This window comes from Ruditapes philippinarum, unplaced genomic scaffold (assembly GCF_026571515.1).
Source record: "Ruditapes philippinarum isolate M1 unplaced genomic scaffold, ASM2657151v2 ctg262_1_1_1_1, whole genome shotgun sequence".
Taxonomy (NCBI): Eukaryota; Metazoa; Mollusca; class Bivalvia; order Venerida; family Veneridae; genus Ruditapes; species Ruditapes philippinarum.
In genome coordinates, this window is record NW_026857830.1 from 43,514 (window position 1) to 57,130 (window position 13,617).

At 32.3% G+C, this 13,617-nt stretch overlaps 1 protein-coding gene across 1 annotated transcript; it reads left to right on the plus strand.

The window, feature by feature from the left end:
- The first annotated feature begins 4,641 nt into the window (after positions 1-4,641).
- On the plus strand, positions 4,642-9,566 carry LOC132751177 (uncharacterized). Its single transcript, XM_060741317.1, has 5 exons — positions 4,642-4,761; positions 6,700-6,892; positions 7,240-7,387; positions 8,489-8,545; positions 9,426-9,566. The coding sequence occupies exons 1-5, from the start codon at positions 4,648-4,650 to the stop codon at positions 9,544-9,546; spliced, it is 633 nt and encodes a 210-aa protein (XP_060597300.1). The 5' UTR covers positions 4,642-4,647; the 3' UTR covers positions 9,547-9,566.
- Positions 9,567-13,617: the final 4,051 nt, after the last annotated feature.

Consider the following 13,617-nt stretch of genomic DNA (forward strand, 5'->3'; position numbering starts at 1 on the left):
TGTTACGGATTTGTCAATGATTTGTTCTGAATTTAATGGAAAAAATTGTTATGCCCTCCTTCGAAGAAGAGGGGGTATATTGTTTTGCTAATGTCGGTCTGTCTGTCTGTCCGTCGGTCCGTCGGTCTGTCCGTCGGTAGACCACATGGTTTCCGCTGATTATCTTGAAAAGTATTTATCACAAAGTCTTCATATTTCACATAGTGATGGTCATAAACTAGTAGATGACCCCTATTGATTTTGGGGTCACTAGGTCAAAGGTCAAGGTCACAGGGACCTTAAATGTTAAAAAATGGTTTCCGCTGATTATCTTGAAAAGTATGTATCACAAAGTCTTCATATTTCACATAGTGATTGGTCATCAAACTAGCAGATGACCCCTATTGATTTTGGGGTCACTAGGTCAAAGGTCAAGGTCACAGGGACCTTAAAAATGTCAAAATGGTTTCCGCTGATTATCTTGAAAAGTTTTTTTATCACAAAGTCTTCATATTTTCACATAGTGATTGGTCAATTAACTAGTAGATGACACCTATTTATTTTGGGGTCACTAGGTCAAAGGTCAAGGTCACAGGGGCCTTAAATGTCAAAAAAGGGGTTCAAGCTGATTATCTTGAAAAGTAATTCATCACAAAAGTCCCCTTCATATTTCACCTAGTTATTGGGTCATAAGTAGTAAATGACCCTCTAATGATTTAGGGGTCATTAGGTCAAAGGTCAATGTCACATGGGCCTTAAATTTCAAAATGGTTTCTGTTGATTTTTCCATAATTGAACACTTCCATGTACCCATTTTTGGCAAGTTTCTGTAATAAAATTACCAATTATGTGAGTCAATTGCTTGAAAGGGGGGTATATGTGTTGTTCGACATTCTTGTTTTTTTTTTAATTTCAGTATTTTAAAGAATACGATTTTCAAGCAACATGATATAGAAAGCAATATGAAACAGTTTGGGCATTTTAACATGGTGGGACTAGAAATTTGTTTAAGATATGTGCATATTAGATGTATTCATGGGCCAATAATTTGACTGTAGAATTCAAGAACATTCCCTCACTTTGTTTTTAGAATTATCATTTTTTTATTTCAAAAATTTAATAATGACCAACAAAACAAAAATCTTTTCAACACAAATCTGGCTACGAATTGCACAAAAAAAAGATTTTTAATTAAATTTGAGGTATATTTCTTTATTGTCATAATTTTGGGTTTCAAGTACCCTAGTTAATCTATGTTAGAATATAAAAAAAATGTTTGTTTTTAGGCTTTTGGACTGCAGTGGGCTCCTTAATAGTGTGTGTACTTGAATGATTTTTACATCAGAGTTAAACATTAAACTTTTGTAACTATGGCAGCAGGATATTTGCAAGCAATATATAAAAAAGAGCTAGTCATGATACAAAATGTATGTGTGAAATAAGTTAAGTATACCATAGTCAGTGAATTGATATGTTATGAATTAGCAAGCAAAACACATGTAATATCAAAAAATAGAATGCCAGAAAAGTTTAGTATCTGGAATTACATGACATAGCCACCCAGTAAATTAAAATTGATGAAATTGCAATTTTGAAAAACTAAATTGTAACAAATGAAATTGTAATCAAAATAAAATACATTCAAAGGCAAGAAAAATGAAATATTGAAAATTGTAAGCAAAATGAAAAACTTATAATGGCAAGCAAAAGGAATACTTGAAATAGCAAGCAAATTGGAACACATGAAATAGCAAGCAAAATGAAACACAGGAAATAGTAAGCAAAATGCTATGCATGAAATAGCAAGCAGCAAGTTTATGTGTTTATTTATAAGCTGTTCAACTTGTTCAGAACAATGTACATGTGCATTTTTATGTTTGTTTTGTATGTTTATTGTAATAGCTGTAAATAACAAGTTGCTGTTATTTTTTTCTTTTGAAATTAAAAATATTTAAAGTTTGCCATGTAGTTTTGTTATGATATATCTTGAAAAACTGCATTTTTTTGTGTATACCCCTATAGCATTATCATATGGGTTGTAAATCAATAGTGTGGCAGTGCAATGTGATCCACAATTCAGTATAAGTGGCCTATAAGGGATGACAATTCAGTGTAACTGATGCATTAAATCACAATATGATTCAGTATAAGTTGCCTATACCAAGAATCCACAATTCAGTGTTACTGTTTTCGTGACAGATGCAGATATGCGAGATTGGCCTGGCATTATTTAGTTAGTGCAGGAAATCTATACATTGTCTGTAAGATCTGGGACTTAAAATGTTATCCCAGATGTAGCATGATGAGTTATACTGTAACATGATACCCTAGGTGCGTACAGCAGCTTTATAATAGAGAGGGTTTTTCCCAGAAAGTTGATACCCACCATCAGGACAAATGGCCCAAGTTAAAAACATGTCTTATTTTTAGTATAGTTTAAAAATAAAAAAAGTAGTAAAGCTCATTTACTTTTTGTTTTCAGAACCCAAAGACGCAACACCAGGAAAAAAATTTAAGAAAAATTTGTGTTAATTTTTTTCGCAGCCCCAAAATTATTACGGAATTTTACGGGGCCCTGCTGTTAAAAAAGGAATTAAATTCCAAAACCCAAAAAGGCAAACGCCCAATGTTGAAAACGATATATCTAAATTATTTCCGAGAAAAACCTCTATTTTTACAAATTTTGTTAATTTTTTAAGTGGGAATTTTTTTTATTTTTTTTTTTTAAAAACTTTTTAGTTTTATAGCAGTAATTTTTAACTTGTCTATTTTATAAATTTTTTTTAAACGAACCAAAAATTTTTCAAAAAAAGTTCGAAACCTTTTGCTTTTAAACGCCGTTTTCCGGTACATTCTGTACATAACTCTGGTGAATTCACCTGATAAAGTGTAATAACGAACTCTATGTTTTTGGCCTTTCTTTAAATTAAAGTGAAATTATGGTATGCCTGTAGGGACATGCTAACTTCCTTATTTGCCAATTGCTGAAGTGCTTATTTGCTAAGAAGATTTAAATATAGCACTTAGCCATACCTCTCGAGTGCGAGAGGCACACAATTAATGTTTGAATCACACTCTTGTGCCAATATTAAATTTTCAAACGCAATATCAAAAACTTGGAAAAATATTTATTCTGTAGAAAAAATAATCAAAACTGAACTAAAACAGACTAATAATATGAAATTAGGCAAAGCCTATGAACGGGGAAGTCGGTAAAAAATTCTTTCATTTTTCCGTTTTAAATGTGTCATTCGGTATTATATGTACCCACTTCTGTTTTCACTCGGAACACTCGACCTTATTAATCCGAAAAGTTGAGATTTGTTCCGTTATCGGAATACACCGACTTTTATCGTTGAATTACATTGTAAATGGCGGCGCATAACTAGAACTGACACTGAAAAATTTCATTGATAGGTATAGAATTCTATATATTTTTTAATTGTTTTTTATTTGAATTTTCTTTTAAATATACACGTGTAGTCTATAGCCGGGCAAGCCAAAGCCCGGGCCCGCTTCGCGGACTCGGACTTTTACTTCCCCGTATTATGTTTTATACATGCAAATTGGTTTCTGCATAACTGCTGAAGGGAATGGTTTGAAACTTCACACACTTATATGAGAGTATTATAGGATGTCACTTAGCCTGGGATTCAGGCGTTGATATTTTTTACTTATTCATAATTAACATATGTGCTATTTCATTCTCCATCATCATAGATAACTAACATCTCGGGTTTTGATAGTATCAACGCCTGGGGAAACCTTTGGGGTTTTCCATGTAATTATCAACTAATGATAATCCTATTAATAGACCGATTAGCACATGACCAACAAATTACATGACTAAGTCAAAATCGAGGCAAAGATGATGAATGTTGAAAATTTGACGCCATTGGGTCCAGCACAATTCTCTGATGCGCACAAACTTTATCCAATTTAACTAACTTCAAAATTGTTGATCAAATTCACTCATCATGCAATATAGTTTGTCAAGGAGTGTTAGTTTTTAATCAGAAATGTTGTTTTGAAAGCGAGGCTCGTAATTGTTCGTTGAGCTTCGGGTCACTTTGTAGAAATTCTGTTTTTCTATTTTTAGAAACTAGTTTGTGGTTGCATGAGTTATCGTTCTTTAAATAACACCCGTAATTTTCGGGGTGAATACTAGGTGGTGCTTCGATTGAAAATCGTATTTCCCCAGGCTGTCAATTTGCCGAACAAGAGCACATAAAAAATTGACAGACTGGAACCCAGGCTAGATGTCACTATACAAGCCCCAGAACCATAACAAAAATTTTTACTGAAATATGGCCCTTTGTGAATTTAGAAATTCAACATCCAGGCTTTTGTTTTACTATCAAACACTGAGAATAGTCGAGCATGCTGTCTTGTTTTGATCAGATATTTATTTGACTCCTATATAGACACATACAGTATTTACTAATGTCTGACAAAACTTTAAAGGGTTGCAAAATATCTAACTATTGCTATTCACAACTTAAATGAACAAGAAATTGGTTTGCATATTTTTGTCAAGCTGGTAAAAAATTGTCTATGTAATGTGTCAAACTTCCATCCTAAAGTAAATAACATTTGTCTTCATTTAATTCCCTGTGTAGATGAAAAATTTCTTGCCCTATGACATTTCATTACATTGTACATTGTAGAATGGGAAAAGTACGAAGAGCTAGGCAAAAGGCACACAACTCTGCTGTGAAAGTGAAGGAAGTGGGAGGTAACTCCGCTAAACAAGATGATACTGACGAGATGGAACTGGAACAGGTTTGAATTTTTTCAATGTAATCGATAAACCTTTATAAACAGGGCATTGACAACTAACCGATAAACCTTTATAAACAGGGCATTGACAACTAACTGATAAACCTTTATAAACAGGGCATTGACAACTAACCGATAAACCTTTATAAACAGGGCATTGACAACTAACCGATAAACCTTTATAAACAGGGCATTGACAACTAACTGATAAACCTTTATAAAAAGGGCATTGACAACTAACCTATAAACTTTATAAAAAGGGCATTGACAACTAACCTATAAACTTTATAAACAGGGCATTGCCAACTAACTGATAAACCTTTATAAAAAGGGCATTGACAACTAACTGTTTAACCTTTATAAACAGGGCATTGGCAACTAACCGATAAACCTTTATAAACAGGGCATTGGCAACTAACCGATAAACCTTTATTAACAGGGCATTGACAACTAACCAATAAACCTTTATTAACAAGGCATTGACAACTAACTGTTTAACCTTTACAGCGTTTTTTTTCTCTACTTTGGGAATGGTGCCGGTACCAGACTGATTGGGAAAAAATGCGTTATTTTGACTAAAATTGGGAATTTTTTTAATGCATTTTTTCAGCTACAAATGAGATTAGACATCATGAATAAAGATAGCTAACAGCTTCCACTGTCTAGATAGAACTATTGAGTGGTGATTTATATGAATATGTTGGATTTTAATGATTTTAGAATAAAAACTTTGCCTTGTGGGCATTTTGAACAGTCATTTTGGGAATTTAACATTGGAAATTGGAAATTTTAATGTCTATTTTCTATTGGGAATGGTACCGTTTTAGGGTAGTAGTTATATAAAGAAAAAAAACACTGCTTTATAAACAGGGCATTGACAACTAACTGATAAACCTTTATAAATAGGGCATTGGCAACTAACCAATAAACCTTTATAAACAGGGCATTGGCGACTAACCAATAAACCTTTATAAACAGGGCATTGACAACTAACCGATAAACCTTTATAAACAGGGCATTGACAACTAACCAATAAACCTTTATTAACAGGGCATTGACAACTAAATGCTTAACCTTTATAAACAGGGCTTTGACAACTAAGTAATAAACCTTTATAAACAGGGCATTGACAACTTACTGTGCTTTAGGTTTAGGTGCCTCGGGCTACAAAGATCTTGCGTCAACTTTTCAGCTTGGTTCATCAAGAATCAAGAGGCTAAGGCCTGTTCCCAATTAAGTGAGAAAAAAATCACTGGTGTCTGTTTTTGCTATCTATGAGGGTCAGAGCAGGCACCAGAGAAGAACCAAGGATCTTTCATGAGATACAATGTAATTGGATAGCATCACCACATTTCAGAAATCAAAGTCCTATCTGGGATTTGAACTTTCATCAGTGAAGGGCAAGTGATTTAAAGATATTAACCATAACCACTTGGCTATTATGACCAATACTGTTCTTGTTTCTTATCCATTTATTGTTATAAATTATTGTATTTTGTTTATATAAGGCCATATCATCTATCAAAACTGATAAATATGTGTATGCATTAAGTTTCATCATGTTCTGCTTAAATGTAGTTCACAACTTCATATGGTGTATTGTAATTGGGTTATTTTCATAAAAAAATTGTTTTGTAGGTGAATTGTGCATGCAAAAAGAAGCAGTGTAAAAATAAAACATTAAAAATGCAAGCCTGTTATGCAGTTGAGTGTCACTACTTTGTGATGTTAGTTTGACAAAATCAAATTGAATTTGATTATTAAGAATCTTAACTGACATCCATGGGATATTTATCGTAATGGGATAGCTATAAATTACTTGATGCATTTAAAAAAGTCGTTTGAAAGTAGCCTTAAAATAACCAACCACTGCATAAAGAAAATGATTTGATTTTATTTATCACACATTTATATATACATTGTATTTATATCTTTTTTTAGAATTTGTCATCATTAGAGGCACCCCAACTAGCACAGTCTAATATATTTGACGGACTGGACTTGTCCAAGTACAACCTGAAAGCCCAGCTACCTGAGTTTGATACCCAGAGTGCTATAACATCAAAGTCCCTGAAGGAATTGAAGTTGAAGAAGAAAGATAGACAAAAACTGAGACATGAGCTTTGGCTGAAGAGTAAGTACATTGTAATTCTTACAATACAAAATATACTTGACTGAGTGATTTTTCACCTTATAAAACAGAGGTCTATTAAAGGCCTCTTCCCTATCAAAATTTTCTTTAAAATCATGAAGTTTTGTAAAATCTGAAAACATTCACTGGTCAAATTTTTTACTAAACTAAATAAACTAAATTTTAGAACTAGTTGCTTTATTTGAACTGAGTGCAGTTTTAGAAATGAGTGCAATATATTGATGAACTAAGTGCAATATACAATGTAGTTTAGAGCTGAGTGCAATATATCAAATAACTGAGTGCAATCAAGTGCAGTATATTTAAGATCTGATTGCAATATATTTTAGAACTGAGTGCAATAGATTCGGCAAAAAAGGATGCCAAGAATAAGAAGAAAAGAGAGCAGACTGCTGTTGTAGGTGATATAGGGGCACTAGGGGACGCACTCCCTACACTAGAACTCCTGTTAAAAACCTCAACAAAACCATCACAAAGGTATACCCCTGTTAAATATGTGTAATGCATTGACCTTGCTTTGAATCTAGAACAGTCAATTTGAAGTTTAAGAGCATTAAGTAACAAAATATTTTTTTAAAAAAATAGCTTCCAACAGACTAGAGCCTGGTCAGACTGCACTGATGTGCCAACAGGCCTAGCCCTGTAATGGTGGCAAAGTTTAATCATTTGATCTACAAGTGTTTCTGTTATATACAACTGTGATCAATTTTTTTCAATAAAACAAAAAATTCCAAAAAAAAATTCATTGAAAAATTTATTAGTTGAATATATTTTTCACAATCCAATTCATTTGATACTTTGCATGCTTTATGTAAAATTTGACTGTAATTAACATTTCTGTCGCCATAGTCTTGACCCTAGGATTGATGGAATAACAAATTTTGGGCATATGGTAACACTGGATTTTTTATGCTTTTGGTATGGTAGTTGTCAAATCTTTAGGGTTTCTGCTTCTCATCTAGGGAATGAATTGATACATTTAATGGGCAGGTATGGCATCTGATGGCTATATCCTTCTACCTTACAGAAGGTCAGTGGCTTTACTCAGTGCCGGCTTTATGTCTGAAATAATGCAGGAGGGGGCACACAGGTATTCTTACACCAGTCAAGCTGGAAAGGGGCTATAGACCATATAAATTTTTAAGTGGCTTTTAGAATTGAATACCGCCAAAGCCGGTCTACACTAGGGGGGTTAGGATGTTCACTTTTTCATTTTCCCCCATTTCAACTCAATCAAACCCATTTTTTCCAATTTTCATAAAATTTTTTTGAAAAAATGCTTTCCCCAGGGGTCACTTTTTTTCCCGATTTTGAAGGGCCCAAGGAAACAAAAATTAACGTTGGGGTTTTCTTTACAGTTCTTGGGCCCCTGTTTTGGAAACTTTTTCAAGCATTTCTTTAACATTTAAACCTTAAAATTTTTTTAAAACTATAGGGGAACCCGGAAACATAGGTGGTTTAAAAAATTTTCACATTTTTAAAGATAAATGTTAACTTGGGGGACCTAGATTATGTAACAATTGAACGCAAATATGTTTATATAAAGAGAAGTATTGATTGGCCATTTATTTGTTACAGCAATGAGCCAAAGAAACCCAAAGGCATACAAAAGGAGAAAAAGCGAAAGAAACAAATGTAAGTTTCATACATGCATGTACGTCTATATGCAATTACGTCTATATATAACACATGCACATAATTTACTGTATTAAACAGTAAAGAATTTATTTTATTACACTAATTATTATAATGTTCCTTTTAGGAGCCAAATGTGGCGTCTTTTTACGTAGACGTCTGTTTGATATGTTTACGTCATTTCCTTTGTTATATATCAACTGATGAAGCTTATATAAGCAAAACATGTTTGGATAAATTGTGTTAGTTTTGATCTATTTATCATATACATGGACATACATGCATGTAGGCATTTTAAGCTCAACAGTTGAAAAGAACATTTCTTTTTTGGTAATAGGTGACAAATATTTGAAAAGTGACTTTCTAATTTTGATGTGATATACAGTAAATGGCATATTTTTGAAAACGAAACTTTATTCTATGCCCTAATATGAAGTGCGGGAAACCGAATAAATTGTCACCTTAGTGCAATAACTGATAAACTTCTACTAAATTTAGAAGAACTTATTCCATTACTGCACTAAGGTGACAACTGATGTGTGAAACGAATATGATAACAAACGTTCAACAACTATGAGAATATTGTTCAAATAAGTAATTCAAGTTAGAAAAATAAAGAACGAAACTTGACAATTGATTTTATGTACATTAACAAATTACCAGGGTTTTCATTTTTATTTGAGACAACAGATGTTGTTGATTACGGAATCATAAAAATTAATATGCAAGCCAACAAAAAATTTGGCAAAGCTTTATCATACTGTAAGTGAAATGGATTTTACTTCATTGATTAAAACCCAGTATGTTTATTACTTACATGCAATGAACTTCTATTATTAACATTTATTTTTAGCTTGACTTTTTGTTGTTGTTGTTTCAGGATGGAGGATATATCGGTATTTCATCAAGTGATAAAACATCCGTCTTTTAAAGAAAATCCTACGAGTACAATATCAGAACATTTACACAACAGACAAAAACAAGAACATATGAACCCATGAATCTGTGATGTTCGGAAGTATACACTAAATCACTAAATTTTACTGAAGTTTGTGTGATTGGGGGGGGGGGGGGGGGGGGGGGGGGGGGGGGGGGCAGGGAGGGATGTTTGGGTGCGAGTACAATATCAGAACATTTTACAACAACATAGGCAAAAAAAAGAAATTATGATGTTGAAAGTTCGGAAGTATACACATGATTTTAAAACCAGAGTTCGTTAGGGGGGGGGGGGGAGGAGTTTGGGGAGGGGGGTGATGCGTGTGTGAAGGGAAGGGGGATGGTTTTTGGTTAGGGTATCGCATGCATTGAAATGTTAAAGACAACATTAATATATTGATGAACAAGCCATTGCAAGAAAGCAGACAAAAGTTATTTTTACATCATGTACAAGCTGGATTTGTTAAGTTCTTTATCATACATTTTTGGAGGGGAGGGTTTCAGGAACATAATTTGCTAAAGTCAAGAAAGCACCAAGTGTACTACATGTATATACAGTATGGCATTGTAAATTCCACAAGAGTGGAATGGAAGTCCCTGTGAAAGATACTGTTATTAATGGTGCATTTGTTGTGAAATAAATATTTAGCCATTCAAGATATATTATAAATTGTTAACAATTTAACTCTTCACATTAAAACATGTATTACAGTCAAACCCGTGTTATTGGAATCTGTTTGACAATCAGTTGTTGATTAAAAAAAAAATGTAAACTTTAAAGGCCATGCATAGTCTTTCCATTGGGTACATTTTGTTCACAGATTTGCCCGTATTTACCAAGCTTATCAGCAGTTTAGCATATATATTAGTATATTTAGCTATATATAGCGTATTTTGTCATTTTCCAGTCAAATAATGTTAATATTGCCACATAATTATGTTACCTATTGTAGATATTATTAGTTTGATATATTTTTGGTTAATAATTTTCAACCAGAATTTTACCCTAGACAATGTGTATATAGCAAGACAAGACATAGATTTATGACAGTTATGTTACCAGTCAGTCATAATATTTGTCTTATGTTACCAAGTAGGCAAATTAAAACTAGGACATGTTACCAGCAGTTTATATAACCTCTCATTAATATTACCAGCTGCAAATGTTACCACATTGGTATTTGACATTAATTTAACTATTGTTACCAGTCAAATATGTTACCAGTCTTACATAATACCACACAGGCAAGTTACCAATCATAATAACTCAATAATGACATTAATTTAACTATTGTTACCAGTCAAATATGTTTCCAGTCTTACATAATACCACACAGGCAAGTTACCAATCATAATAACTCAATAATGACATTAATTTAACTATTGTTACCAGTCAAATATGTTACCAGTCTTACATAATACCACACAGGCAAGTTACCAATCATAATAACTCAATAATGACATTAATTTTACTATTGTTACCAGTCAAATGTTACCAGTCTTACATAATACCACACAGGCAAGTTACCAATCATCATAACTCAATAATGACATTAATTTTACTATTGTTACCAGTCAAATATGTTACCAGTCTTACATAATACCACACAGGCAAGTTACCAATCATAATAACTCAATAATGACATTAATTTAACTATTGTTACCAGTCAAATATGTTACCAGTCTTACATAATACCACACAGGCAAGTTACCAATCATAATAACTCAATAATGACATTAATTTAACTATTGTTACCAGTCAAATGTTACCAGTCTTACATAATACCACACAGGCAAGTTACCAATCATAATAACTCAATAATGACATTAATTTAACTATTGTTACCAGTCAAATATGTTACCAGTCTTACATAATACCACACAGGCAAGTTACCAATCATAATAACTCAATAATGACATTAATTTAACTATTGTTACCAGTCAAATATGTTACCAGTCTTACATAATACCACACAGGCAAGTTACCAATCATAATAACTCAATAATGACATTAATTTTACTATTGTTACCAGTCAAATGTTACCAGTCTTACATAATACCACACAGGCAAGTTACCAATCATAATAACTCAATAATGACATTAATTTAACTATTGTTACCAGTCAAATGTTACCAGTCTTACATAATACCACACAGGCAAGATACCAATCATAATAACTCAATAATGACATTAATTTTACTATTGTTACCAGTCAAATGTTACCAGTCTTACATAATACCACACAGGCAAGTTACCAATCATAATAACTCAATAATGACATTAATTTTACTATTGTTACCAGTCAAATATGTTACCAGTCTTACATAATACCACACAGGCAAGTTACCAATCATAAATAACTCAATAATGACATTAATTTAACTATTGTTACCAGTCAAATATGTTACCAGTCTTACATAATACCACACAGGCAAGTTACCAATCATAAATAACTCAATAATGACATTAATTTAACTATTGTTACCAGTCAAATGTTACCAGTCTTACATAATACCACACAGGCAAGTTACCAATCATAATAACTCAATAATGACATTAATTTAACTATTGTTACCAGTCAAATGTTACCAGTCTTACATAATACCACACAGGCAAGTTACCAATCATAATAACTCAATAATGACATTAATTTAACTATTGTTACCAGTCAAATGTTACCAGTCTTACATAATACCACACAGGCAAGTTACTAATCATAATAACTCAATAATGACATTAATTTAACTATTGTTACCAGTCAAATATGTTACCAGTCTTACATAATACCACACAGGCAAGTTACCAATCATAATAACTCAATAATGACATTAATTTAACTATTGTTACCAGTCAAATATGTTACCAGTCTTACATAATACCACACAGGCAAGTTACCAATCATAATAACTCAATAATGACATTAACTATTGTTACCAGTCAAATGTTACCAGTCTTACATAATACCACACAGGCAAGTTACCAATCATAATAACTCAATAATGACATTAATTTTACTATTGTTACCAGTCAAATATGTTACCAGTCTTACATAATACCACACAGGCAAGTTACCAATCATAATAACTCAATAATGACATTAACTATTGTTACCAGTCAAATATGTTACCAGTCTTACATAATACCACACAGGCAAGTTACCAATCATAATAACTCAATAATGACATTAATTTAACTATTGTTACCAGTCAAATATGTTACCAGTCTTACATAATACCACACAGGCAAGTTACCAATCATAATAACTCAATAATGACATTAATTTAACTATTGTTACCAGTCAAATGTTACCAGTCTTACATTATACCACACAGACAAGTTACCAATCATAATAACTCAATAATGACATTAATTTTACTATTGTCACCAGTCAAATGTTACCAGTCTTACATTATACCACACAGACAAGTTACCAATCATAATAACTCAATAATGACATTAATTTTACTATTGTCACCAGTCAAATGTTACCAGTCTTACATTATACCACACAGACAAGTTACCAATCATAATAACTCAATAATGACATTAATTTTACTATTGTTACCAGTCAAATATGTTACCAGTCTTACATAATACCACACAGGCAAGTTACCAATCATAATAACTCAATAATGACATTAACTATTGTTACCAGTCAAATATGTTACCAGTCTTACATAATACCACACAGGCAAGTTACCAATCATAATAACTCAATAATGACATTAATTTAACTATTGTTACCAGTCAAATGTTACCAGTCTTACATAATACCACACAGGCAAGTTACCAATCATAATAACTCAATAATGACATTAATTTTACTATTGTTACCAGTCAAATATGTTACCAGTCTTACATAATACCACACAGGCAAGTTACCAATCATAATAACTCAATAATGACATTAATTTTACTATTGTTACCAGTCAAATGTTACCAGTCTTACATAATACCACACAGGCAAGTTACCAATCATAATAACTCAATAATGACATTAATTTTACTATTGTTACCAGTCAAATATGTTACCAGTCTTACATAATACCACACAGGCAAGTTACCAATCATAATAACTCAATAATAATTACTTAGAAATGTTACCAATTAGAGAGTAATACATGACAGGCATGTT